Source organism: Eurytemora carolleeae, unplaced genomic scaffold (genome assembly GCF_000591075.1).
Source record: "Eurytemora carolleeae unplaced genomic scaffold, Eaff_2.0 scaffold880, whole genome shotgun sequence".
In the NCBI taxonomy this organism is placed as follows: Eukaryota; Metazoa; Arthropoda; class Copepoda; order Calanoida; family Temoridae; genus Eurytemora; species Eurytemora carolleeae.
Genome location: NW_019396794.1, coordinates 61,443 through 89,069, shown reverse-complemented (window position 1 = coordinate 89,069; position 27,627 = coordinate 61,443). Strand labels below are relative to the sequence as shown.

At 32.8% G+C, this 27,627-nt stretch overlaps 2 protein-coding genes across 6 annotated transcripts; both read right to left on the bottom strand.

The window, feature by feature from the left end:
- Positions 1 to 1,086: 1,086 nt before the first annotated feature.
- Positions 1,087 to 21,176, bottom strand: LOC111708757 (ras-related GTP-binding protein C). Of its 2 annotated transcripts, XM_023482224.1 has the most exons (13): positions 14,564 to 14,669; positions 13,439 to 13,522; positions 12,084 to 12,204; positions 11,261 to 11,374; positions 10,036 to 10,140; positions 8,513 to 8,576; positions 8,148 to 8,214; positions 7,082 to 7,189; positions 6,714 to 6,816; positions 5,828 to 5,913; positions 4,404 to 4,492; positions 3,201 to 3,270; positions 1,087 to 1,544 (listed from the first exon to the last, which is right to left on the bottom strand). In XM_023482224.1, the coding sequence occupies exons 1-13, from the start codon at positions 14,636 to 14,638 to the stop codon at positions 1,515 to 1,517; spliced, it is 1,116 nt and encodes a 371-aa protein (XP_023337992.1). In that variant the 5' UTR covers positions 14,639 to 14,669; the 3' UTR covers positions 1,087 to 1,514. The 2 variants fall into 2 exon arrangements, with proteins under 2 accessions (XP_023337992.1, XP_023337991.1); XM_023482223.1 differs by lacking the exons at positions 11,261 to 11,374; positions 12,084 to 12,204; positions 13,439 to 13,522; positions 14,564 to 14,669 and adding exons at positions 15,657 to 15,659; positions 21,170 to 21,176 and having other exon boundaries at positions 8,148 to 8,210; positions 8,506 to 8,574; positions 10,034 to 10,082.
- On the bottom strand, positions 14,719 to 27,576 carry LOC111708756 (oxygen-dependent coproporphyrinogen-III oxidase). Of its 4 annotated transcripts, none has more exons than XM_023482221.1 (16): positions 27,472 to 27,576; positions 27,015 to 27,114; positions 25,974 to 26,087; positions 25,753 to 25,811; positions 25,376 to 25,421; positions 24,973 to 25,061; positions 24,076 to 24,147; positions 22,515 to 22,586; positions 20,593 to 20,700; positions 20,126 to 20,179; positions 19,423 to 19,483; positions 18,412 to 18,493; positions 17,679 to 17,754; positions 16,164 to 16,267; positions 15,103 to 15,206; positions 14,719 to 15,067 (listed from the first exon to the last, which is right to left on the bottom strand). In XM_023482221.1, the coding sequence occupies exons 1-15, from the start codon at positions 27,558 to 27,560 to the stop codon at positions 15,151 to 15,153; spliced, it is 1,182 nt and encodes a 393-aa protein (XP_023337989.1). In that variant the 5' UTR covers positions 27,561 to 27,576; the 3' UTR covers positions 14,719 to 15,067; positions 15,103 to 15,150. The 4 variants fall into 4 exon arrangements, with proteins under 4 accessions (XP_023337989.1, XP_023337987.1, XP_023337986.1 ...); XM_023482219.1 differs by having other exon boundaries at positions 15,108 to 15,206; XM_023482218.1 differs by having other exon boundaries at positions 14,719 to 15,206.
- Between the last annotated feature and the right edge of the window lie 51 nt (positions 27,577 to 27,627).

The following is a 27,627-nucleotide window of genomic DNA, read 5'->3' as shown; positions in this document are numbered from 1 at the left end:
TAATCTTTGATTTTAGCTATATCTTTTTTGAAGTTCAAATTAAATCTAAAAAATATGTATTTATTATTTAAATCTTACCATTTTTCAAAAAAGGTATTGTTTAAATCAAAGATTACAAAAAAAAACCAAGTTTACTCCAGAAATATTTCTCCAATTATCTTCCTTTCTGCGTAAGAAATGTTTAAAGTTTTAGTATAAATCTTATAAACCACTTCATGAGTCCATATATGTTTCTAATCATGACAATCAATGAACAACTCTAATTTTGAGTAAAATTCTTATGCCACAACGTCAAACAAAAATTGTTAAAAGTTTTCATCACTCATAAAAACCAAGATATAAAAAAAAGCTGTGATGTATGGTGGAGGCTCGTTTACTGCAAAGCGGAGGCACGGTCTGCATAGCATAGGCTTTGTCTGCATAGTGGAGACTCGGTCTGCCTAGCGAATCTGGGAGTCTCGATGTCTGCATAGCAGAGGCTCATGGCGTGCGGGAGTTCCCTCCCTAATAACACACTTCATTCTTCTGCAGTTTCAACTAAAATTGCACAAATTCACAAGACAAAATAGTTTTTCTATAATATTTGATATGTTATTTTGATTTTATTAAAAGCTTTGTGGACAATTTTTCACATGTAGACAATTTAAAATTAATTTTTTAACTTTATGGATTCTTTAGAACTATTGTGGTTTCTACTATGAAGAGCTATATTCCGAGTTTTGGTTGGGTAAGCCATAAAAAAATACAGCACGCGGCGATGAAAATGTAGAGGCTTGTTGACAGTTTTACTTATCATGGGGGCCATAAGGAGGGACTTGAGAGGCTTTACGAGTAATAAGATTAAGATTAAAAGTTTAAAAATCGTTAAACTTCTTCTAATATGTCTCTTAATAAGGCCTGAACTATTCGTCCAATTTGCCTCAATTATAATTTGCTAAAATACAACGTTTAACTTTAAGCTTATGTAGGAACAAAAGCTATTTTATATAATTTCTTAAACTTCATCATTAAAACTCTTGTTACCAAGTAAATCAATTCAAAAACTAATTTCATATTTTATTCCCAAATACAAATAAATAAATTATATCTATAGAAAAGTTATTATTCTTTACAAAAATATAAATAACACTGATTACTTTAATTATAATTCCTCTTTCAAGGGACAAATTTAAATCATAAAGTGGCATTTATCCTTTTAATCTCTGTCTGATCAGTAAATTTGTATTAAATCCTTGAGTTTTAGCTAAAACTCGATAACTTTCTTTTTTTAGTTTTCTGTTAAAATATCTTTTGGATTATGCATTAAAGAAAATAACACTTCAAAAAATTCTTCTGTGTTGCTAAGATAAGGGGTTAAAGGGCGCCGCTGTGAATCTGACCTTCCACTTTATCAACAGAAGGATAAGGTCTGAAGTTCTTTTAAAGGACAAGAAAACTAAGATTGTCCAAAATGTGGAGTATGCCGTAGAAATTATAAATATTAATGCACTTCATCAGATCAAGTAGAATACAGATTATTCCTCCTCCTCGACAGTAGATAGTCCCTGAAACAGAATATTTAATTAACAATTGACATCTAGGACGCTTCACGCCCTCTTAGATTTTTATTTGAATTTTTATATGAACTGAACGATGTAAACATATACATGTAAACATACATATGAACATACATGTAAACATTCATTAAATAAACGATGTAACTTCAATAGAGTTCCCAGATTTATTCTTGATCTACTCGATACATTTTTTATTCCTCACCATTCCTTTGGTCAAGTGACAAAATTAAGCCCGATAAATACAGATTAATCATTCAACAATGTTGACCTTAGTTTAGTTTATCAATAAGTCTAATCCTTTCAAACTACCGGCCCCCCCCCTTGTTCTAAAAACCAGCTGCAGCCTTATATATTGATATATCCTGTTTTCCCAGTATTGATATTCTAATCATATCAACTAATACTAGTGGGGAATATTCTCTATATAATATTAACATACTAGCTTGGGAACCCAGCTTGGCATGGAATATAATAATTCACGGTCTTCCAACTCCTTAACTTGTAAATAAAAATTCGAGGCAAATCGGTCAAGAGGTTTCTGAGTTATGATCGGGCATGCAAACAAACACAGACTACTAATTTATTCACATAGATATAGTTTTTGTGTGTATCAAAATATAAAAGTTGTAATCTCTCAAATTTAAAGTGGGGTACTCGGGAAACCCATTATATTGCTATTGTTACTACTATTTGAACAGGGGCGTACGAGGGGGGGGGGTCGGCCCCCCCTCGTAAGTACCCCTGAGGGGGAGCACCAATGTAAAAAATACTTTAAAATCTCACTTTTGCCCTTTACTATTAAAGTTTTATTAAAAAAGCTTTATTCAATACTGCCTTCAGTGTAAATATATCTTTGATATCATTATTTATAATTAAACAATATGTATTGTTTCTATGAAAATATAGATATTTTTTAAGAAACATTTCCATCTCTGTTTTTCACCCATTGAAGCTTACACCACAATGAGAAAGTGTCTGATAAGTCCACTTAAGAGAATTACTGATTACCACTTGTTATATGGAAGTATTTATGATCGCATAGTTAAAAAAGGTATCAATATTTTTTCAAAAAAGGGTTTTTAAGGGGGGGGCACAATGTTGCCATGGAAGGGGGAAGGGGCACAAAAATGCTCTCGTACGCCCTTGTATTTAAACGCCTACAAATCATTGTATCACAGCTGCTGTTGACTTGTGAGTGGTCAAATCAAAAGTAATTTGAACATTCAAGCATATTTGCATACTTACATTCAGCATTTTTTTGGTTTGACAATATTAACACAAATTCAGCATTTAAATGTTGTAGAAAGGCGTCATAATCATTTACCACATTTTGAACTATTTTCTTAAAAAATACGAATTCAAAGCTGTGCTTAGAATCCCTGAATCCGACTTTCAAAACATACATTATTAGTTTCAACCAATTAGATGTCATTAAAACCTTCCTTATCAATGAATTGTAAATCAGGTTTAATGATAAAAAGCAAAAACATAAAAATAAGTTTTCTGAAATTAAATGTGCAAAACTTGGAAGATATGAGATGGAGCTATAACAGGACCTGGCCAGATCCACATCAAAATGATTTGTATCCTAATTAAGCGCTGATTAAAAAAAAAATTCCACTTAAGAATCCTAGAAAATAAAACCTTATCTTTGATGACTCTGCCTCCATGAAACTGTCCTGCTCTGACCGCAAACACATCCTCTATGGCCTCTCTAAATGCAAAATTAATGAAGTGATATTTCTATATCTGAATTTTTTTAAGAATAGTAAAAAACCATTTATTCTGCTGACTGAAACAGCAGGTGAAATATAACAAACGACTTTATGCTCTTATTTAAAAATTGTTCACCGTAAAAATGTCTTATTGGTATGAAATGAATCCAGTTAGATTATGGCAAAATAAGAAGTTTCTTGATTGGGTGAACCAATCTAAGTAAGTACTGTATATGTACTATGTAGACGTAATTTCCATATATATATATATAGACACGCTTGTTAGATTCACAACGGTATCCTTAAAACCTTTGTTACGTTCAATAAGTCATTAAAAAGGTTAAAACCATAGAGAATAGAATATATATTAGAGGTGAATTTACTAGAAAAAAAGTGTAAAACGGCCATTTTGTTGTACTGTTTCCATACTGCAGGTGTACTTCACTTATTTATGCTATATAACCTTTTGGGCCCTGGAATATCATTTTATAGAAAATCTAAAATTATTGTTAAAGGAAAACCAAATTATGAAATAGGCTGGTTTCATAATTGACCAATGATCACTTCACATAGACTCTATGCCTTCCACTTTACAAACGATGATTTTCCGTTATAACTATAAATCAAATGATGTTTTTTATTCACCTAATTCATTTTAAAGTTTATTTAACAGCTTTAAAAAATTTGAAATTGAAATGGATAGTCTAGGAAACATACTGTATTAATGTACTCTACTGCATATAATTTGTGAACATTTACATAATGTGTACACTTTGAACTCCCTTTCAGGCTGAAAGGGACTTAAAAAATTCATACCGAGAGATTCTTTAAATTCCCCTCTAATATATATTCTATTCTCTATGGTTAAAACTAACCTAAACACTTGAAGTTGAAGTCAATAACTAAGTATTAAATAAGGTTAAAACTAACCTAAAACACTTGAAATTGAAGTCAATAAGTCCTAAATGAGGTCAATACTAACCAAAAACACTTGAAATTGAAGTCAATAAGTCCTAAAGGATAATACTAACCTAAAACACTTGAAGTTGAAGTCAGTAAGTCTTAAATGAGGTTAATACTAACCAGAAACACTTGAAGTTGAAGTCAATAAGTCCTAAAGGATAATACTAACCTAAAACACTTGAAGTTGAAGTCAATGAGTCCCGAATGAGTATAATTTTCTTCCCTCATAATGCAAACCAAAGCTAGAACCTTATTCACCTAAAACAACAATTTAATTGATAAAAATCTTTCATATTAATTAGAAAATAATGTTTATGCATTTATATATATAACGTAGTAATCTATGTTTGTTTATTAGTCCTATCATAACTCATGACACATGAAAAGAATCAATTTTTGGATGTTTCATGATTTAGAAAGTTTTCCTGTTGTACATGGTTCAGGCCACTGCACTGTTAAGAAATATCAAAGCAATATATTTTGCTGAAAACTATCCTCAACCCTCTCTTCCCCCTTGTATTTAAGGAATATATATTTTTCACTAAATTAGGGAAACTAAATGTTTCAAGGGACTGGAAGCGTAATTTGAAGTGACCATTCATGCAAAGATGGCAATGCCAGATTCACAACGGTATCCTTGCAACTTTTATCTGATCAATAATGTGGAAGATATTGATGTCTTTCTAGGTTTAGAAGTGTTTTTAATTCTGATACATTAAATCTGCGCAAGTCACTTAATTATGTAGAGAAACTCCTTCTGTAAAAAATCAATGTTTAAAACTATAAGCGTTGATATCTAATTTATTTATTTTAAAATTATACTATCCGAAGACTGTACTGCCACAGAATTTCTTCTGGAGGGTTTGGTTTGGCTTAGGATTTACAACCCTGGTCGATCAAGAACTTCAGCTCCTTGATACCTCTGCAGACCCACATCCTCCGCACCAGCGACAAAAGCCCTAACCAGCTATCACAATTAAACCATTTTTCCAGGATAATTCACTTTTTTCAATTTAAATTCTCAGTTTAAATATACCTAAAATGGCCATCCTAGAGTTTGGTGAGAAGAAATTAATGATTTTAATTAACAATATTATCCTGTTTTACATTGGTTTATGAATATTAAAAAACCACTAAAATAGAAATAATGTAATAAAAAAAAAAAAAATATAAATTACAATCAAAAATTGTTGAAAAGGAATAAGATCGCGAGGAAATTCAAAAAACCAATTTTAAAAATCTACAATTAAAACAAACAAAATGGGATTTTTATTAAAAACTTTTTGAGGGCGGACCAGCCGCCTTCTTTGAGAATGATGCAAAGGAGCACCGGCCCCATACTTCAATTTACATTTGACTGGTTTAAATCAAATCAAATCAAATCAAATCAAATCAAATCAAATCAAATCAAATCAAATCAAATCAAATCAAATCAAATCAGCTTGAGTACCCAGCGTTGCCCCGGGTACTTATAGTTACTCCCGTCATTTACCTGCGCTTGGTCGGTCAAGGGGTTCAAGAGTTATGATCGGAAAAACAACAGACAAACAAAGGTTAAAACTTCATAAATATAGATATATTTAAAGATAATACCTCTTTCAGGAAGAGTACTGTAGAATTATTGAGTTTAATAACACTGGCGGACTGCTCATCAAATGCTGACACTTCCAAATCATCACCTTCAAGATAAAATTAAAACTTTTATATTTTCAATAAAGTGGAATCAATACAACGTGGAATAGGTAGAGATGGGCATCGTTTTTAAAAAACGAAGGAAATTTTTGTTGTTAAAAAATCGGACGATGGACGAACGATTTGGATCTTTCAGAAAGATTAAAAAATATTTTTTACTGAACGAACGATTTTTTCGATCACAATTTTGTAGAAAAAATCTATCGTTTTCTTACTTAGCAGTAATACCGATTTTATTGAACGAACCAATTTACTGAACGATAATTCAGTGAGAAAACAAATGAAATAGACGGAAAATGAACGATACTTTTGAGAACGATCAAAATATTTTTTTAAAAAAGATTGAAAAAAATAGAACGAAATTGAAATCTGATTAAACTGCACAGTTGCTATGTTTCGTTTAACTAATATCATAACTTAAGTAATATCAGTAGTTTTCTTATTTCGCCGTTTTGTAGGTATCACTCATTTATTTTAAATACTCTTTTTTGTTTGTTTATTTTCTTGTGTTTTTATTTTTTTTTCGATTTTGATGGTTATTATATCGTTAAAACTGACGAGGGTCCATCCAGACCGAAATATATTTTTAATAAAACGTGGAACTGTTAAAAAAGTTATTATTCAAATTGTCGTTATTTCTAAAAGGTTCATCGAGTTTTAGCATAAAAATAAAGAAAAAAGAAAGCAAATTCTTCTTTTGTTAAACAAATTAGTAAATTTTAAAGAATTGTTCAGTTCTGGATCTGCATCAAAATGAAATGAATCCTATGTACTGTTTTATACTAACCTATTCCGTAGATGCAACTGACATCAATGACAACATCAATCATATCACAACAGAGCTCGTAGGACTGCATATCGACGGGAGAAGAGTCGGTTGCAACATAGATCTTAATTATTATTATTCTCATTATTTTTGCTTTGAACTGAACATCATTGGCGCTGTACATACTGTACAATAACCATTGTACAGAACAAAAAACCAGGTGTATTTTTTACAGAAATACCGGGGGGTCTCAACAAATTGTTTGTGGCTTCTGATTGTCACATTCGTTGGTTAACAAAAGCAATTTCTGAATTAAGGAATAGGAATTCAAAAATTTCCACCCAAGATAAATTTTCGAGAAAATGTTAAAATACAATTTTAAATTTTACCTTAGAAACAACGTCGAAAAGGAACGCTTTCTCAATTTGAGAATTTGAGACAAATATATTTATCAAATTCTCCAGAGTTGGCAGCTGAGGGATCAGTTTCTGGACTACCTGATAAATATAAATTAGAACTACTATCTATCTATCTATATGTAGTGTTGTTAATCATTTCGGGTAGTTTTTAGAAAAAAATTATTAAAACTTTGAAGATTTCAAAACTCTGTTATGTTAAACTTTGATTTTATTAAAAGTAGCAATGAAAGTCCAAAAACGATCCGAAAAACGATCTGAAAAAGTTCTTTACGACACGTTCTTTTTTGCATCGTTTTTCGGTTCTTTTTTTGCATATTGGCTAAAATTTGACAAAGTGCAAGAAAGACTAATATTTAGAGTCCAAACTAATATATATGTTTTTGTTGTACTATGCTAAATGCTAACATAAAGAAAACACGAAGAAACTGAAGACACATCACTACTATTATGACGCGTCTGCAACCTCTAAGGGCTACAGAAACCCACCCCTCAGACTGATCTCGTTAGCATACAAAAGTATATGGTCAGGATCGGCTGTTAGTATCGTGGTAGCACCCACTGCGAAGGTCCTTATTTAGAGAGATAGACAAGATATAGAGAGACATAAGACATTTTTTGTAAACCCCGAGACTTAGGTTGGCTTAGAGGACAGTAGAGGAGGAGGGGGAGGATATGAAGGAGGGTAGGAGGGGAGAGGACAGTGGGATAGAAGGGTTTAATATATATACAGGATATATAATACAGAATACAGGATATAGGAGTAAAGATGTATAATACAGAGGTCAGGATATAGGAGTAAAGATGTATAATACAGAATACAGGATATAGGAGTAGATATATATAATACAGAATACAGGAAATATGGAGATACTTAAGGACCCAACAAGGTCTTGGGAATCCTCAGCAATGTATTCCCTTCTCTGTTTATTGCACCCCTAATGTCTTCTGTAGTAAAGAAATAAATAGTTAATAAAACAGTAATATTGTGGATATTTCTGAATAAGTACAAATTACAATAGTTCACTTGATAACTTACTTTAGAGAATGCCTCGAATATTGAATGATCGTAAATAGATGTTAGATAGAAGGATAGGTTGACCTGCAGCCAAAATAACAGTTACAAGATGCGGACTTTTCAAGTTTAAGATTTCTAGAATTCACAACAATAATTTGATAAATTTGGATTAAAATAACGTTTTGGCAAGTAATAAATTTAAAGAAATTTGAGTCGCGGTTCAAACACGGTTGGTTCCACTTGAAATTGTATTCAGTGTTTCGAGATTTGAGCCGGCGCTCAATTGGAAGCGGTTTTTGGCGAATCAGCGACGCGGTTTAGATTCTTTAATTCGGCCTCTGGAGTAATAAATTTCTATGAATTTTGACTGTTTATTTTCCTGCTGTTCTAGTCCTGCCTCTATCATATCATCTGTAGCTCGTTGGTGAATATCTCGTTGTGTTTCCATCTAACGGACACCCAGACAATAAAGAGATTTTGTCAGATAAAAAAAGACCAGTGGTAATAAAGGGACTGTGTCAAGAGTTTTTGTTAGTAGGACCAGTATGTGAATAAAAGGACTGTAACAGAGTTCTTGTTAGTAGGCCCTTATGAGAATAAAAGGACTGTAACAGAGTTCTTGTTAGTAAAAACAGTATGTGAATACAGGGACTGTGTCAGAGTTCTTGTTTGTAGGACCAGTATGTGAATAAAGGGACTGTGGCAGAGTTCTTGTTAGTAGGACCAGTATGTGAATAAAGGGACTGTGGCAGAGTTCTTGTTTGTAGGACCAGTATGTGAATAAAGGGACTGTGGCAGAGTTCTTGTTATTAGGACCAGTATGTGAATACAGGGACTGTGTCAGAGTTCTTGTTAGTAGGACCAGTATGTGAATAAAGGAACTGTGGCAGAGTTCTTGTTAGTAGGACCAGTATGTGAATAAAGGGAGAGTGTCAGAGTTTTGCTAGGAGGACAAGTATGTGAATATAGGGACTGTGGCAGAGTTCTTGTTATTAGGACCAGTATGTGAATACAGGGACTGTGTCAGAGTCCTGTTATTAGGACCAGTATGTGAATAAAGTGACTGTGTCAGAGTTCTTGTTAGGAGGACCAGTATGTGAATAAAGTGACTGTGTCAGAGTTCTTGTTAGGAGGACCAGTATGTGAATAAAGGGACTGTATCAGAGTTTTTGTTAGGAGGACCAGTATGTGAATAAAGGGACAGTGTCAGAGTTTTGCTAGGAGGACAAGTATGTGAATAAAGGGACTTTGTCAGAGTCTTGTTAGGAGGACCAGTATGTGAATAAAGGGACTTTGTCAGAGTCTTGTTAGTAGGACCAGTATGTGAATAAAGGGACTATGTCAGAGTATTTGTAAATAGAAGAACTGTGTCCACAAATGATCCAAATTTGATTGATTAACTCGGAATCAACGGCTGCATGTAAAGCTGTAGATATAAATCAATCAATAAAGAATTAGTTGTTGTTGTTTTATATTTCCACGGTAAGTCAAGTTGGTCCAGGAGGGAGTGTGGTTGGAACTTAGGAACAGTAATTATGGAAATACAAATATTTTCGTTCTTTTGGCCCATTGTGCTATTTTACATGTACATTGCGGCACGTATAAACTTGTCAGACGTCCGGACGCATCAACCCTGCAATTATATATATCTGATAGGTGACGGTGTCAGAACTTTCATTAAAAAGGACAGTCAGATTTTTTTTATACTAAAGGACCACAGTTATGTCAGTTATGTGAAAAGACCATTAATAGAATGAGTTTATTTTCAGTTTTTATATTAAGGGTTCATTGTCTGAGAAGATAACTGTTTTGTTTAGAGACTTTACCTAAAACTGGACAGGAATTATTGTCAGTTTTCATTAAAAATTTTTGTTGTTAATGTTAATGTAATGTAATTGTCTAAATTCCTTAGTGTCATCAGAAAGTCCATCCACTTTGTGAATAAATACCTCAAACCTAATCAATAAATTGGTCAAAAGAGCAACCTTAAAGGGACTGTTAAACCTATTTTTAAGTGACCATCTTCTACTCTCCGCATCATTATATAATTAAGGATTCAAGAGTACAGTTTTAAATTAGGCATGCTCCTCCTAAAATGGAGGGTCACTTAAAAATTCCGACGACCATATCATTGTATGATGTAAGAAAGAAAAAAATAAAGAAACGAAAGAAAAAACGAAGAGCATTAAAAACTAATCATAATAATTATCATAATCATAATTGTAATCATAATAGTAAAACTGAAATTAATACTAATACTAATAATTCTAATAATATAATAATAAATATATTTTCTTCGATAAGAAACTAATCTAAGTAATTGTTCATCAAAACAAAACTTTATTCTTTTACAACCATTTAAAGGGACTGTGAGCGTTATTTCAAGTGACTCTACATGCAGAGAGGACAAATCCCTTCATGTACATTGTATAGTGTATACAACGCTACCATTAAATCCTTGTGTAATTTATTTTGAATTAAATTATTTTGAAAAAAAGTGACTTGAGCCTTTCTACTGCCGGAAGAAAATTAGGAATTGTCATAATAAAATGTTTATAAATCTAGAAAAACGAAAATATCTTTCACATTATTTATCAGATGAAGATTTAAAATTACCATTCTTGCCTGGAGGGTCACTTGAAATTATCACGACAAATTTAAAAGAACAGAGTCCGAATTTAATTAATTTGAGCCACGTCTCAAATCCGCCAAAAACCGTTTTCAATTGAGAGCCGGCTTAAATCTTGAAATATTGAATACAATTTGAAGTGTCGAACCAACCATATCTAAGCCGCGGCTCAAATTCTTTAAATTCGGACTCGGAAAATTTAAATAGTCGACATATTTTCTTTTTTCTTCACAACGGAAAGTAGTATTGATATTACAGATATTAAATATCGTCATTTGAGTAATATATAATGAAAGAACAGTAAAATTATGTTATCACGTTTTCAAAACATAATCAATATGAGATTTCCAATATTGTTTTTGAATCTTCAAAAAATTAACAAATAACCTATCTAAAATTGAGCCTAAAAAATGTCAACCCCATGTCTTAAATTTCAATTTTCAAAATTTCAAACTCAGTTTTGATCATGTAGTTTACAGTCGTCATTTGCGTTTAGGACGAGCATATCCGTCACTGACCTCCAAGTAATCGTCCTGTGCGTCGATGACGAAAATGAGAGCACCACATCCACTAAAGATTGCTTCAGTTTCAAACGTTGCATCGAAAAAGTCAATTTGTCCTAAGGATTAAAAATTCAATTGTGAATGGAGTAAATTGTAAAAGTGTAAATTGGTTTTAAGCAAATAAAACAAATTTGTTTGGAGCAATAATTAAACAGTTGCGAATAAAAAAAATGTGTGGAGTAAAAATTAGTTGGTTTAAAGTAAACAATAAATTGATTGTTTGAAGTTTTGGATTGGAGAAATTTTTTTCATTTCTCATTTTCCTTTAGATTTGTGTCCGAATTTAATGAATTTAAGCCGCGTCTCAAATTCCCCCAAAACCGGTTTCAATTGAGCGCCGGCTTAAATTTAAACCGCGGCTCAAGTATGGTTGTTCCACTAAAAAATGTATTCAATGTTTCAAGATTTAAGCCGGCTCTCAATTGCGGTTTTTGGAGGATTTGAGACACGGATCAAATTCATTAAATTCGGACTCAGATCAGATAAAATTTATAGGTCTCCCTGACATTGACATTATCCGGTTTTTAATTACCCCCTAAAAAATAGATCCGGATCCCAAACCGGATCTAGCTACAAGGATTTAAAATTTCTTTTGATATTTCTCTCTTTTACCAAACCAGAAAGTTTATTTTTTTAATTTTATTGATAAATTACAATGACCATTCCATACTTTTGCCATTCTAATTTGGAAGAATAACTCAACAAAACGAAGAGGGGGGGGGGGGTATTAATAGAGTTTAAAGAAAATATCCACCCCTGATTCACCTGGAAAATCCCAAATAGAAAACTGAACAAACGAACTGTTTGAAATGTCGTCTTTCTGCACTTTGTTGGTAGATTCTAGGAACAAGGTTTCATTGGGAGACATCTTGTGAAAAACAACTTTCTAAAAATATCCAAGATTGAATAAAATATTGAGGTAAAAGTTTTATTACTAAATTCGACAACTTAGCAGGGCTCAATAAAAGTTCACTAACTGGAATGAAGGATTTCAGATAATCAAATAGATGGTAGTTTTATCTAAAAAAAACCTGAAATATAACACTATTTAAAAAAACCATAATAAGCTTGCGTCTATTTATTTGCCTGTTCGATCGGGATCTTAGATCTCGTGTTCCATAAATAACTAAATTGCAGTATTATGACAGTTCAAACTTTCAAATTAAAGAAATATAAGATAATTGAAAGATGATTTAGAGAAAGAACCTACGACAAAAAATGAACCGCCAAAAGTTGTGACTCGTAAGAAAATAGCTATTGTTAATCTTAAACACTTGATCTCGATATCCAACATGTGCACTTTAAAAGATCAAAGCAATGCTTGATCCCTCAACCAAAGTTATAACGTATGAACATCGCGGGATATCGAAGAGGGGTTAAGTTAATTCGTAGATCTGAATAAGATGGAGATCAATGCATGATCTCAAGATTCACAACATAAATGTTCTGCCTACTTGATAACAGATTAAAAGGACTACCTGGATACTAAAGGACTTTCTGGATATTAAAGGAATACCTGGATATTAAAGGACTACCTTGTTATCAAAGGACTACCTGGATACTAAAGGACTACCTGGATATTAAAGGACTGCCTGTATATTAAAGGACTTTCTGGATATTAAAGGAATACCTGGATATTAAAGGACTACCTGGATATTAAAGGACTGCCTGTATATTAAAGGACTTTCTGGATATTAAAGGAATACCTGGATATTAAAGGACTACCTGGATACTAAAGGACTACCTGGATATTAAAGGACTGCCTGTATATTAAAGGAATACCTGGATATTACATTACTACCTGGATATTAAAGGACTGCCTGGATATTAAAGGACTGGATATTAAAGGACTACCTGGATACTAAAGGACTACCTGGATATTAAAGGACTGCCTGTATATTAAAGGAATACCTGGATATTAAAGGACTACCTGGATATTAAAGGACTACCTGGATATTAAAGGACTGCCTGTATAGTATAGGACTACCTGGAAATTAAAGGACTACCTGGATATTAAAGGACTACCTGGATATTAAAGGAATACCTGGATATTATAGGACTACTTCGATATTAAAGGACTACCTGAATATTAAAGGACTACCTGGAAATTAAAGTACTACCTGGATAGAAGATTTCCCTGATCGTCTAAGTCCCATTAACAGAATCTTTGTTTTCTCGCCAGCAGCGGTCAGCTCACCTCCTCCCTACCATTTAATCAAATAATCAATCAGCGGTCACCTCATCACCTTCCTACCATTTAATCAATTAAACAGATTGAAAATCAGTCAAATAAATAAATATGTCAATATAACCCAATATCTCTATAGAACCGAAATTGTTGATATTTTAGTACATATCCTTAATTTCTCTAGGTCAGATCATTAGAAATAGTATTTAACTGAAACTGCTAATATTTTGGGACAGATTCATAATAACTAAATTTACCAGAAATTTCTAATATTTTGGGACAGATCCACAATTTACCTGAAATTGCTGATATTTTGGGACGGATCCATAATTTACCTGAAATTGCTGATATTTTGGGACAGATCCATAATTTACCTGAAATTGCTGATATTTTGGGACGGATCCATAATTTACAGGGTGTCCCACGAAACATGACAGTATGCAGGACGACTTGAATGTCGTCTTAATTTTTGATATAATTTGCTGCGTTCATATTTGTCAACCTAATTTTAGAAGTAAATTTCTAGAGATAATAATCACAAAATTTCCCTTGTCCTGCCATTTCCAAAATGTGGTCTGCCTTTTTTGTGCTTTCAATATTGCCCGAGATATGAAGAATTTCGTTCAGATTTCGACAATTTTGCTTTTATTTAACAAAATTGAAATCTGAACCAAACTCTTTATATCTCCAGTAATATTTAAAGCACAAAAAACGCAGACCACTTTTTGGAAATGCCAGGGCTAGGAGAATTATGTGATAATTGTTTCAAGAATCATACATGTTAAAGTAGATAGAAGACTAAATGTCACAAATAAATTCAAATACCAAAGTGCTATTGTCATGTTTCGTGGGACACCCTGTACCTGAAATTGCTAATATTTTGGGACTAATCCATAATTTACTGAAATTGCTGATATTTTAGGACGGATCCATGATTTACCTGAAATTGCTGATATTTTGGGACGGATCCATAATTTACCTGAAATTGCTGATATTTTGGGATGGATCCATAGTTTACCTGAAATTGATGATATTTTGGGACGGATCCATAGTTTACCTGAAATTGCTGATATTTTGGGACGGATCCGTAATCTCCTTCCGCAAAATTATCTTCCTCCTCGTAAGACGTCATTTTATCTATTTTTAAAATTTTATTTTTAGTAAAATATTTTTAAATTTAACAATCCCGACAAAAATATAATAAAATCCCGATTAGTGAGCAAAATTATTTATTTGGGATAAATAATAATTGAGCAACAAAATAAAAATACAATCTTTCATCACAGTAATTCATCTAGAAATTTAGACACAGATTCTGTTTAAATATAGAAAAAAAGTTAACAAGTTTTCACAAGTAAGTTTTTCTATTATATAATTTCATCACAATGAAAGCCAACGCTTATCTTCACCTATCAAGAGGGTGAATTCTAAGATTATAAACACATTTTGTGACACCCTTTCAAGAAAAAGAACAATTAATTCATGTGCACCCAGAGGTGTTGCATGTACAATCAAACAGTACTAATCATAACCAGTATGTAGTGTAATGTACTGCATTTTAATGTACTGTACTGTACTGTACTGTACTGTACTGTACTGTACTGTACTGTACTGTACTGTACTGTACTGTACTGTACTATCAGCCTACACCCACTCTTTAGGGTTCTTCAATATTTCCACCAGCTTGGCCTCTTTACTGCCTATTAACACATTTCTCTTTATCAAAGATTAAAACAAAAATAATATTTCAGAGACACAAATATGATATTTACTTAAATATTCAAACCTAGGAAACTGGACTGTCGGGTTTAAGAATGACCTCAGAAACAGAAAGCGAAAAATAGTTTTTCAAGATTAAAATAGATGGCTATTTTAAATGTCGGATTGCTCAATTTACAAGTATACTGCGGTTTTTTTTATACTAATTTAACCTGTGATGCTAATAAAGACGTTCAACAAAACACTTCTGAGAAAGCAGAATTAAGTGAAAAAAGGGAATCAAAAAGAGTCCACAAAGGTTTAGATTAGATCACTGAGGATTAAATAATAATAACAGACCTGAGAACAAATAAGTTTATAAAGCATTAAACGGATACAAGCTGAAATGAGAGCTATAGGACAATTATAAAACGCTCACATAAAAGATAAACCTGCTTTTACAGGTTAAAAAGTCAATTCTGAGACTATCAATTGAGACTATAACTAATAAACGCACGCATTAAGGATTAAAGCTACTAATACAGGCTAAAAGTCAGCACTAAGACTTATAATAAAAAACGCGCGCATTAAGTATTAAAGCTACTAATACAGACTAAAAGTCAGCACTGAGACTATAAATAAAAACGCGCCCATTAAGGATCATAGCTACTAATACAGGCTAAAATTCAGCACTAAGACTTATAATTATAAACGCGCGCATTAAGGATTATAGCTACTAATACAGACTAAAAGTCAACACTAAGACTATAAATAATAAACGCGCGCATCAAGGATAAAAGCTACTAATACAGGCTAAAAGTCAGCACTAAGACTTTAAATAAACACGCGCAGTAAGAACTAGAGTTTCTATTACAGACAAATAGTTATCAATACGAGTTTTAATAAACACGTGTTAAGGACTAACCACGCGCACAATAAATTTAGAGCAATATGTTTTCCTTGTTCTGGAACATGCATGTACTCCCATTTAGCGTTCAAGGGAAGAGACATAAGAATACTCTCATATCTTGCTCCAGGGGTGTACAAACCAAACTTTGTTCCCCTAAACAAATAAACAAGTCCTTAGAACACAGATCCGTTGCACTTGGGCTTCATGGATCCTGGATCCGGAACCTGGTCAAAATATCAACAAAACAAACTAAAAATATTTTGCTTTCAAAACCTAAGTCTGATCTATCAAAAAATAAGAGTTTATCAAAAATTTACATATCTCTAAAAGGTTCAAGCAAAAATAAGCAAAAAAAGAATAATAAATTTTAAAATTCTTCTTTCGTCAAAAGATTATTAAATCATAAAGAAATGTTCATGACCTGGATCAGGCTTTGGATCCTGATCCATTTTTTCCAGTAAAGATACAGGATGCGGATTTGGATCAAAATCAAATGGATCCAGAGCACTGAAATAAGCATTAAAGGGATTGTACACCTTTTTGAAAAAAAACATTGAAGACCACAGGCGTAGGCATATTTTCAAATAACCCTCCGTTTCACCTTAGTTTGATCTTTAATCGATGATGTTTCCTTTTCCCGCAGATTAAAATTTTTTTTTATTGAATAACGGTTTTAAACTCTAGAGAAACTTAAAAATTCACCAATTACCACATTAGAAAGAAAGATTTTTTATAACTTCCTCAACGTTATTCAGATAGCGCTCGGTACCATTTTGAATCGGAAATGTTTCTTCTTTAAGGGAGGGTCAATTGAAAGTATGTGCACAGTCCCTTGAAGGAAATTTATAAATAACAACGTACTATAGATATAAAAAAAATGTATAAATATAAATTTTTTTTCAATAATTTTGGATTATTCACATGTTTAACACTATCAGTAGGATTCACTTAGTTTTAGTGACTAATTCCAACATGGTGTTGTTTTCCTTAACGAACCAAATTTTTGTGAACAAACCAAAAAGTTCGTGAACAATGATGCCATAGAGAAAATTTAACAAACACGCCTATTCCCAACTTTCAAGATAATTTAAAAAAGAAAAATATGAAAGTTTCTCATTTTTACTCAAATCAGAAAACGGTTGTACTAACAATGAAAAACACATTATAAATACACTTTACAAAATCCTGCAAAAACAACCACAACAAAATCTTATCCTTTAAAAAGCCTTGCCAATATAAAACTACGGAAACTTTAAAAATCAGGATCTAAGAAAGACGACTTTTAATGTCTTAAATTCAAACTTTTTATCCCATATCCAGAATTTAAGATAATAAAAATTAGGGGACGTAATTTCAAGTGACAAGTGCCAAGTCCTATTTACAACGATATTATTAAAAGCTGTCAAGAGTAAGAATTCACGACAATATTACGATGTCTGTCACATTATTGATGTTTGAATAGGGTACATTTGTTAATAGATCGGGAATGTCACCTATATGACAAGGGTCACGAAATCACAAGGACAGTCCTGTTAAAAAATAACTTTTAAAATTATAAAATAACCTGTCATAGACAAGGTTGAATTCAGCATAGTGTCCTCGTCTGATTAGTTGCCATTGACGCTCAGCGTATCCATACCCTGCACAGAATACTATGTACAGTGTGATATACATAGAATACAGGAAACTATTTTACTATGTACATTGTACAGTGTGCCATACACAGAATACAGGAAACTATTGTATACTATGTACATTGTACTATACACAGAATACAGGAAACTTTTGTACCATATACATTGTACACTGTGCCATACACAGAATACAGGAAACTATTGTACCATGTACATTGTACATTGAACCCTAAATAGAATACAGGAAACTGTTGCACAGGAAACAGGAAACTGTTGTACCTGGTACAATGTACAATGTACAATGTACCCTTTACAGAAAATAGGAAACTGTTTCACCCTGTAATGTGTACACTGTACAGAATACAGAGTTATTTTTTACAGAGTACTATTGTACAGTTTACATTGTGTAGAATACAGGATGCTGTTGCAAAATGTCAACTGTGGAGAAATTTGTGTACACTGTAGAGAAAACAGTGTAAATTGTACAGATTCCAGTGTACTGTTGTACCATGAACACTGTAAAAAGTACATTATTTGGAGTACACTGTACACTTTAAGAAATACAATGTTCTGTTAAGTTACGACGATAAAAAAAGTCTAAACAACAATTGTAAAATAACCGTGTACAGTGTAGGATGTGTGTCCTGACCTACTGTCTCTTACCTTTGTTTTTGTTTTTCTCCACCAGGGGGATGTAAGAAGGAATAACTGCGTTTCCGCACTCTTTAACAAACCCAAAACATTTCTAGGCATAAATTTATGGTCTTAGAGATTTTAACGTGGATAAATCTGATTCAGGCATGTAAAGGCACCCGTTTTTGCTTTTATGCCGCTCCATTAAAACAAACATATTTCAACATTTTGTTTCTAAAAGTTTGCTATAGGAACAGATTTAAAATTTTGACTCTGAAAGATGATAAAGAATACAGATAGGCCTGAACTTGATGCTAAAAAGTTGGAAAAAATATATAAAGAGATCAAGAATTAAATTGAATCATTTCAAAGCAAGGTTGAGTTACAGTTAAACTCTAAATGAGGCGTTATTAGAAAGAATTTATCAAATGTCGTCTTGACAATTTTATGACGGGTAAATCTCAGTATTTACGAATATAAATAAATAGCAATGAATATGCAGGAACAGTTTTAAAAAGCTACAAATAATCATTTAATTTAAAAACTAAATATCTGCAACATTCCATTATCAGAAAGTGAAGAATACGACATTTGATGAATTCTTTCGATGTATGGTTTATTTAGGGTTAACTGTAGTACTTTGTCTGTAGGTTGATTGTTAATAATAATAATAATTATCTGGACATTTATAAATTAACCCTTAAACTTGAGTTTTAGGATTGTAAGTGCTCAATCCGCCATTGTCAAAAACATAACTCTGCTCTTGCCCGATAATGACTTCCGTGATTTTGAAAAGAATTTCTTTCTTACTTTCATCACATTTTTTTAATTAAATTGTTAATTAATTTTCACCATAGTGAAGAATTATGGTAGGTTTTCTTGGGTTTTGATCAAACCCTTCACCAGGTCAATTTTAAATAAAGCTTAAAAATTCTTTGCAGATATCAAAATGTACTGATCCTATTTTTGTGGATTTCTGATGATTTCTTGACTGATTGTTATGCCTTTACTTTGCTACGTTTCCTATAAATCATGCTTTACCTCAGGGGTCGGAGAGTCCAAATCATCAAAGAAAATACCACCAATACCACGGGATATATTTCTGAGATTTCATTCATGTTTCATGGAGAACCGTTATTGGATAAATATTGAAATCAAAGAAGTTTTGAATACAAAATTTAGTTTTTCAAGAGAAAACAAAATTGAAAATAATTAGTTTTCAAAATTATAAACATTGATATCTAATTCACACTTGATCAGCTTTTAAGGGTACCGTTGTGAATTACCCATTGCCATCTTCGCATGGATGAACAGCAGGTACTTGTTTTTACGCTTCAAGCACTATAATACGCCAACTGTGGGCGTGGTAGTGTTAAGTAGCTGGGCCAAGGCCAGAGAGAAAACAGTTAACAGTAAAGATATAAGATTTCAGAAAAGTTGTCTGTATATTCCAGTGTTCTATGCTTCCCACTGTGAGCCCTAAACAACAACGAAAAAAGATGATATGGGGAATTGTTTAATGGAAATTAAAAATTCTTCATTGAATCCATTTGAAAACTTAAGTTCCATCTCATTTTTGACAAGAAAGGAGTTCCTCAGCCTAAAGGAGATCTGAAATTCCTAATGTACAGCAAACCTTTCCCAAAACACAATCAGTAATATTTCCAAAAAAAGATGCCAATTAGGAGTTATGAGTTAATAATGAGCCATGCTAAAAGTTTCTTATGTCTTAATCATGAATTTCCTGTGTTTAATACGGAAGTAATCATCACACCAGGCCTTGAACTTACTGTAAAACCTAGAAACAAAAAATTTCAAACAATGTATTTGAGGACATTGTTGTTTGTTAAGATTATCCTCGATACCTAAATTGCCTCACATCACATGCATTTAATTGAATCAGGGAGGCCTTATCCTCTTTTAGTTATTTTGGAACACACCCCCGCTGTCCCTTCTTCTGAAAAAGGGAAACCTCCGTGTTTGAAAACTATTCCAAGTTAGATTAGGTCAAAAAAGATATGTATTATGTTGTCATGGAAGGTTGCTCTTTTTCAGAAGAAGGGGTGGGAGAGGAGATATGTGTTGCAGAATGCAGAGACCATTGAGAAATTAAGAAAATTTTTTTTTGACAAAACACAGCAATATTCGTCTTTGTTGATACAAAAAAGGTATTGAAACTATTTTAATATTGTAGTACAAATGCAAACTTACTTTGTGTTGTGTTTATCACAGGCAGTCTTGAGAGTTTGATGAAAGTATTTTCCATCTTCTTCATCTAGATAGTAGGGGGTCAGATCACAACCACCTCCAAACCACCACCTGATACATATAGATAGTAGGGGGTCAGATCACAACCATCTCCAAACCACCACCTGATACATATAGATAGTAGGGGGTCAGATCACAACCACCTCCAAACCACCACCTGATACATATAGATAGTAGGGGGTCAGATCACAACCACCTCCAAACCACCACTTGATACATATAGATAGTAGGGGGGTCAGATCACAACCACCTCCAAACCAACACCTGATACATATAGATAGTAGGGGGTGCGATCACAACTACATCCAAACCACCACCTGATACATTATTACAATTATCAACATTTGACCTACAATCAAAGTATCATGTCCTGTAGATTATGTCACATTGAGCTCCAGGGTCGAGCTTCAACCACTTACCCTTGTCTACATGGGTTTTAGTGGATCATATCTGACGGTGAATTTTTTTAGGATTCAGTGCATTTTGCCAGCGTATGTCAGGAGGCATGAAATTGCTAAACATGTTAGCATTTTTAGACAAGCACCTCTGCCAGATATGGGGATTACAAATTAGCGTGGTTGCCATCCCTCCCTCCATTAAGTGATCAGCTGATTAGTATAAAACTAGCTTTTTAAACCATGAAAATAGTGCAAAACTATAAAGAAAATATGAATTGAAGTGCTTCTGACTATATTTTTATTAAAAATAAAAAATTCTGTTTGGTTTCTGTACCCCCTCCCCCCAGTATACCCCAGTAAAGCCCAGTACTTTGAACTACATTGTCGTACCCTGTACCCTGAAGAACTCTGTATACCCTGTTACAGGGTGTCCCAATAAACATGGGAATTCAGTGACGAATTCGATATCGTCTTCGTTATGAATCAGCATTGTAATACCTTATTTCAAAAGCCATAATATTAATATGTCTGCTGGAGTTTATTTATGAAAACGGTAAATGGCTGTAAAGATATGTATGTCTCCGCAAGATGAACACTGAAGACGGAAAAGTTTACTCTGTTTGTAAATTGTAATTGTAATTTTTTGTTTTACTTAGTACAACCGTATGCAGTCAAAACATAAACAATCAAATTGTAAACATAGCAGACGAAACTCTTACAGATTACAGCTTTCTTAGTAGGTATCACTTTACTAAATCTAAGAATTATTTAAAAAGACGATATCGAATTCGTTACTGAATTCCCATGTTTATTGGGACACCCTGTACCATCACTTTCCATAAAAAGATATGGGAATTACAAATTGGTGTTTTTGCCATTTTTCCCTCCAATGAATCATCAGCTGTTAAGTTTTAAACCATATCAACAGAATCTCTTTTATACTGTTTTACAAAAATGAAAATAATGCAAAACTAGAGTAAAGTGCAACAGCAACCCAGAAAAGCTTCTATATAAGTTCTAAATATTTTTGTTCAAAATAAAAATTCTGTTTGGTTTGGCAACTTTTTTCTGCAGAATCTTTCCTGCTTACTGAAAGGTTTCACATCGGTATGTTTAAGGATATCTACTCGATAAAAAGCAATATTCATCAATACTTATTTTGACTTAAACTCTTAAAAAAGTGAATTTAGAAAAAATATGTCAGTTTAAGAAAGTTTTCTATAAACATATGCAATCACCCAAAACAAAATTTTTTATCAAAATGAAACTTTTTTTTAGTTTTATGGGACGTTTTAAAAAAAAATGCAAAAAAAATATTTCTGACACCCCTAGACTTAGTACGTAAATATAATTCACCAAAATCATACTGCAGTCCTTCAATTATCATACAGGGAAATTTTCATCTTTCTAAACATCCCAGGGAAAGATTTTACAGGTTCTTTGAATTAAATAAAAAATATTGCTTACCTAACTTTCCCACTGGACTCTTGAACCTCAAAGTATCTATAGTTGAAGTGAAGAGTGGGGACATTTGGATTTCTAAACATAGTTTAGTTGAAACCTTAAGGCTTTATAAACACAGTTTAGTTTGAACATCTGGGGTTCTAAACATAGTTTAGTGGAAACTTAAAGCCTTTATAAACACAGTTTAGTTGGAATATTTGGGTTTTTAAACATAATTTAGTTGAAACTTAAAGCTTTATAAACACAGTTTAGTTGGAACATCTGGGGTTCTAAACATAGTTTAGTTGAAACTTAAAGCTTTATAAACACAGTTTAGTTTGTAACATCTGGGGTTCTAAACATAGTTTAATTGGAACGTAAATACTTTACAACCACAGTTTAGTTGGAACATTTGGGGTTCTAAACATAGTTTGGTTGAAACCTTAAAGCCTTTATAAACACAGTTTAGTTGGAACTTAAAGCCTTTATAAACACAGTTTAGTTGGAACATTTGGGTTTCTAAACATAGTTTAATTGGAACCTAAATACTTTACAAACACAGTTTAGTTTGAACGATTGGGTTTCTAAACATAGTTTAGTTGGAACTTTAAGGCTTCATAAACACAGTTTAGTTGAAACATTTGGGGTTCTAAACACAGTTTAGTTGAAGTTATATTTGGGTTTCTAAACATAGTTTAATTGGAACTTAAGACTTTTCAAACACAGTTGGAATATTTGGGTTTCTAAACATAGTTTTATTGGAACTTAAAGACTTTTCAAACACAGTTTAGTTTGAACAATTGGGTTTCTAAACAAAGCTTAGTTGGTACTTTAAGACTTTATAAACACAGTTTAGACTTTAGTTGGAAGATTTGGGTTTCTAAACATAGTTTCGTTGGAACTTTAAGACTTTATAAACGCAGTTTAGTTTAAACATTTGGGGTTCTAAACATAGTTTAGATGTAGTTGGAACAAATGGGTTCCTAAAATTAGCTTAGTTGGAAAAATTTGGGCTTCTTAACAAAGTCCATTTAGAATATTTGGTTTTCAAAACACATTTTAGTTACAGCATTAGGGTTATAAACACAGTTTAGTTGGAATATTTGTGCTTCTGAACAGAATTAAGTGAAATATTAGGTGTTCTGAGGCCGAGTTTAAAGAATTTAGGTCGCGGCTTAAATTTAAGCCGCGGCTCATATATGGTTGGTTTCACTCAAAATTGAACTAAACCGAAATTATATCGTAGGTTAAAATTTGAATCACCAATTCAAATCCTTCCTTAATTTTTTAACAATGAATTGTTATGTGTATATATATATAGTTTGATTGTAGTCAATTTTTCAAGATTTAAGCTGGCGCTCAATTGAAACCGGTTTTTGGGAGATTTGAGACGCGACTTAAATTTATTAAATTCCGACACTAATCATTTAAAAAGTTAAAATAAAGTAAACTTTTTATGACCCAATTTTCACTTATGATTAAAGTTGATAAAATAATGACTCAATTTTTGCATAAAATAATGATATAAATTAATAAAAAATTTATGAAATTTGTCACAATATTCTTGACTTTTCTGCTTTCCCACCTTGGATGAATAACAGAGCTAATACCACAGGCAAAGAAAGGCATTTCTTCTCCTTCTGGCAACTTCTTTCCTCTAAAATATGGCTAGTGAGTCCAGGGGGGGGGGGGGTGTCATCAACAAGAAATGGTTCTCCTTTTTTTAATCAAGTCAACCAAAAAATTCGATTTTTTTTGTTTACCCGCAAACATTCTCTAACTGCTACGTAAAGAAGTTGCTGAAGGATTAAATTTTTAGAAATCAATTGTTTAACGCCACTTGGTGAAATTTCTTACCCAAACAATTTCTTTGATCATCTGTACCTTTCATCAAAGAATTGGTGCGCATTTAAGTAATATATTATGCAGACGCATGTCATGTCCGGTTTACAAAGATATCCTTTAAAATTTCGACAGTTCAGAGGGAGAATGGATTAGATTGATTATTTTCTATTTCGGGTTCTCTGTAAAAAAGATTTGCGGATTTATGTTGTAGAGTCAATAAAGATATGTACGAACACTTTTCAAGATAGTAAAACGATGATATCTTCACCAAGTGTCAAATCAAATCAAATCATATCAGGCTGTTAGGGATTCCAACTAACTGCCCCCAGACTTGAAATGAATTTACTTATTCTAGAATGAAGTGAGGTCTTATATAGCTTAAACCATTTTAAAATAAAAAATAAAATTTTTTGTTGTTAATCCATGATTCTTAGCCATGTTTAATAATGAAAGGAAAAGGTATCTCTGACCGTTTTGGTGAAACTAATTTTACTATTGACGTTTTTTCCAGACTATCAAACAGAATCTAACCAGAATTTAAGTGCACCATTGATTGGATTCTCCCTATTGTGAATCGACCTGCTACTCTAAGAATGGAGGTCACTGGAAATACGTGAACAGTCCCTTTAATAAAAACCTGGCATTCATCTGAGCAACTGCAGAAGGAGGAATTAGACCATGCACAACACTAACACCAACTCCAGCTTTCTCAAAAATATGCCCATCCTTCAAATTAATAAATCTGAGTAAACTGAGTGAACTGAGTGAACTGAGTGAACTGAGTAAACTGAGTAAACTGAGTAAACTGAGTAAACTGAGTAAACTGAGTAAACTGAGTAAACTGAGTAAACTGAGTAAACTGAGTAAACTAAGTAAACTAAGTGAACTAAGTAAACTAAGTAAACTAAGTAAAAAAAGTAAACTAAGTAAACTAAGTAAACTAAGTAAACCGAGTAAACCGAGTAAACTAAGTAAACTAAGTAAACTAAGTAAACTAAGTAAACTAAGTAAACTAAACTAAGTAAACTACGTAAACTGACCTGTATTACACAAGTAACACCTCCTCCACCCTCCTCTCGCGTCCACCTTTACAAAGGAGAAATAAAAAACATAATTCTTAAAGATCCAAGAAAAAACGTCGAAAACCCGAAAGCAGAGATTTATGTTCTTTAAAAACAGGGAAGGGGGGGGGGGTTAGCTCGATTGGGATTTACTTAACCAGTAGGATTTGGGGATTTCAGAATTTTCTTGTTTTTTTTCCGTATCTCATCCGTAATTCTTCTTTTGTTAAATACTTCTTTCAATTTTCGCTTTGAACTAATTTTAATTACTTCAAATTAAAGGGAAATCAGTCAAGACATCATGAATTATGATCGGACAGACAAACAGAAATTCCTAAATATAGATATGGATTTACCTATCAACCTGCCACTCCCCCTTTTCCTCCTGGTCCTTGATTGCTCTGCAGAACTCACCCTGGATCAATCAAGGAAGGTAAGATAAGTAGATTTGTAAATATTTTGGAAATGTGGACTATAAAACCATTAAAAAAATTTAAAGGGAGTGGTCACGAAACATAATGGCCTAATATTGGAATTTTATTTTAACAAATGTCGTGATCACTCTCTTTATCCCTACCTGGAGCCCCATGATAAACTTCTCCATCCTGACCCTCATCAGACCTGAGTCCTTGATCAGTACACTGGAATCAGTTAGTGGTTCCGCCATGTACCGTGGTGTTTCTGCATTCACCTAAATACATACACAGGGGTGTATACTGTATACTGTACTGTACTGTACTGTAGAGTTTCCGCCATGTACCGTGGCGTTTCTGCATTCACCTAAATACATACACAGGGGTGTATACTGTACTGTACTGTACTGTACTGTACTGTACTGTACTGTACTGTACTGTACTGTACTGTACTGTACTGTACTGTACTGTACTGTACTGTACTGTACTGTACTGTACTGTACTGTACTGTACTGTACTGTAGAGGTTCCGCCCATGTACCGTGGTGTTTCTGCATTCAACTAAATACATACACAGGGGTGTATACTGTATACTGTATATTTTCTTTAAAAACCATTTCCCTGCCCTCTTTGAAAAACATTTTCTCCCATAAGTTTGTGATGTTTTTAGGTTTCTGTTCGCTTAAATGGACTGGTAAAATAAAAGGAGGTATAGGATAAAGCCTAGAAAATTTAAGAGGATGTCCCTGTCTCTACAAATTCGCATGAAATGTGTCCAAGTTATACGAAAACTCATATATATGTGATATGGCATTAGAATCAAAGTTTTAGACAGATAATATTCAGCAAAAACTGAAGAAATCTGAAAATTACGATAATCCAAAAATGCCTAGACATTTTATGCCTGTTTTAATTTGAATGTTATAATTTTACATTTTTAGATATACGTTGTTGTACTTTACATAACATTTTTGTACTTTAGATAACGTTTTGTGGCTGCTAGGTGTCTCTGCCAAGTAATATCTCTGAAATATTGAGAGCAGAGACACCTTGCGGTATTAAAATCGTCGTCAGAAGAACAATGTATGATGTATAAAAATAAAAAAATGCCTTTGGAGTTAGTTCAATTCAATGTCGACATAAAATTTTAAAGAGTTTTCAGAAAGTGAGGCACGAAGCACTGCTAATTAAAAGCCGGATGAATACCTTGAAAACTCCACTTTTGAAGATATAAATAGAACCAAGGCTTGCCCCGACACATAGTGTTTTTAACATCTGAAAAACAACACATATATGGCACAAGGATCAAAATAACACATATAAAAAGGTGACATGGAAACGCCTCAACACGGAAACGACTCAACACGGAAACGGATCAAAAATTATTTTTGAGGCATTTCCGTTTTTTTTTTAGAAATTCAAGGAAANATTGGGAAATCCCTCTAAAATATTTGAATAAAAAAAAGGGGAAACGGATATACAATTCTGGGAAATCGATCAAAAAAAAGAGGAAACTCCTCAAAATTTGAATTTAGAGGGATTTCCGAAAAATTTGAAGAAATCGCGGAAATGCCTCAAAAAAACCGGTTTTTGAGGGGTTTCCGCGTATTTTTGATCCGTTTCCGTGTTGAGTCGTTTCCGTGTTGAGGCGTTTCCATGTCACCTATAAAAAACCTTATTGTTCTTGATACACAAATTTCCATTGCATTGGTTAACAAAAGAAGGCTCGAAAATTCTCCCATGGTCCTTCATTTATTGAGAAAGTTTTTGCATACAAAAAAATTAAACATTGTGAGCATGATTTTTTACAGGATAGGAC

Bases quoted from the DNA above. Each gene is read 5' to 3' on its own strand.
- LOC111708757 (XM_023482224.1), bottom strand. From the start codon at position 14,638: ATGACGTCTTACGAGGAGGAAGATAATTTTGCGGAAGGAGATTACGGA. The intron at 13,523-14,563 runs GTAAACTATGGA...ATTAAATGGTAG, and splicing joins CAAAATATCAGCAATTTCAG to GGAGGAGGTGAGCTGACCGC. The intron at 7,190-8,147 runs GTAAGTTATCAA...TATATTTATCAG, and splicing joins TATTCGAGGCATTCTCTAAA to GTAGTCCAGAAACTGATCCC.
- LOC111708756 (XM_023482218.1), bottom strand. From the start codon at position 27,560: ATGAAGGACCATGGGAGAATTTTCGAGCCTTCTTTTGTTAACCAATGC. The intron at 20,701-22,514 runs GTAAGCAATATT...TATATGTATCAG, and splicing joins GAGTCCAGTGGGAAAGTTAG to GTGGTGGTTTGGAGGTGGTT. The intron at 20,180-20,592 runs GTAAGTTTGCAT...TTTTGTTTCTAG, and splicing joins TGTGATAAACACAACACAAA to GTTTTACAGTAAGTTCAAGG.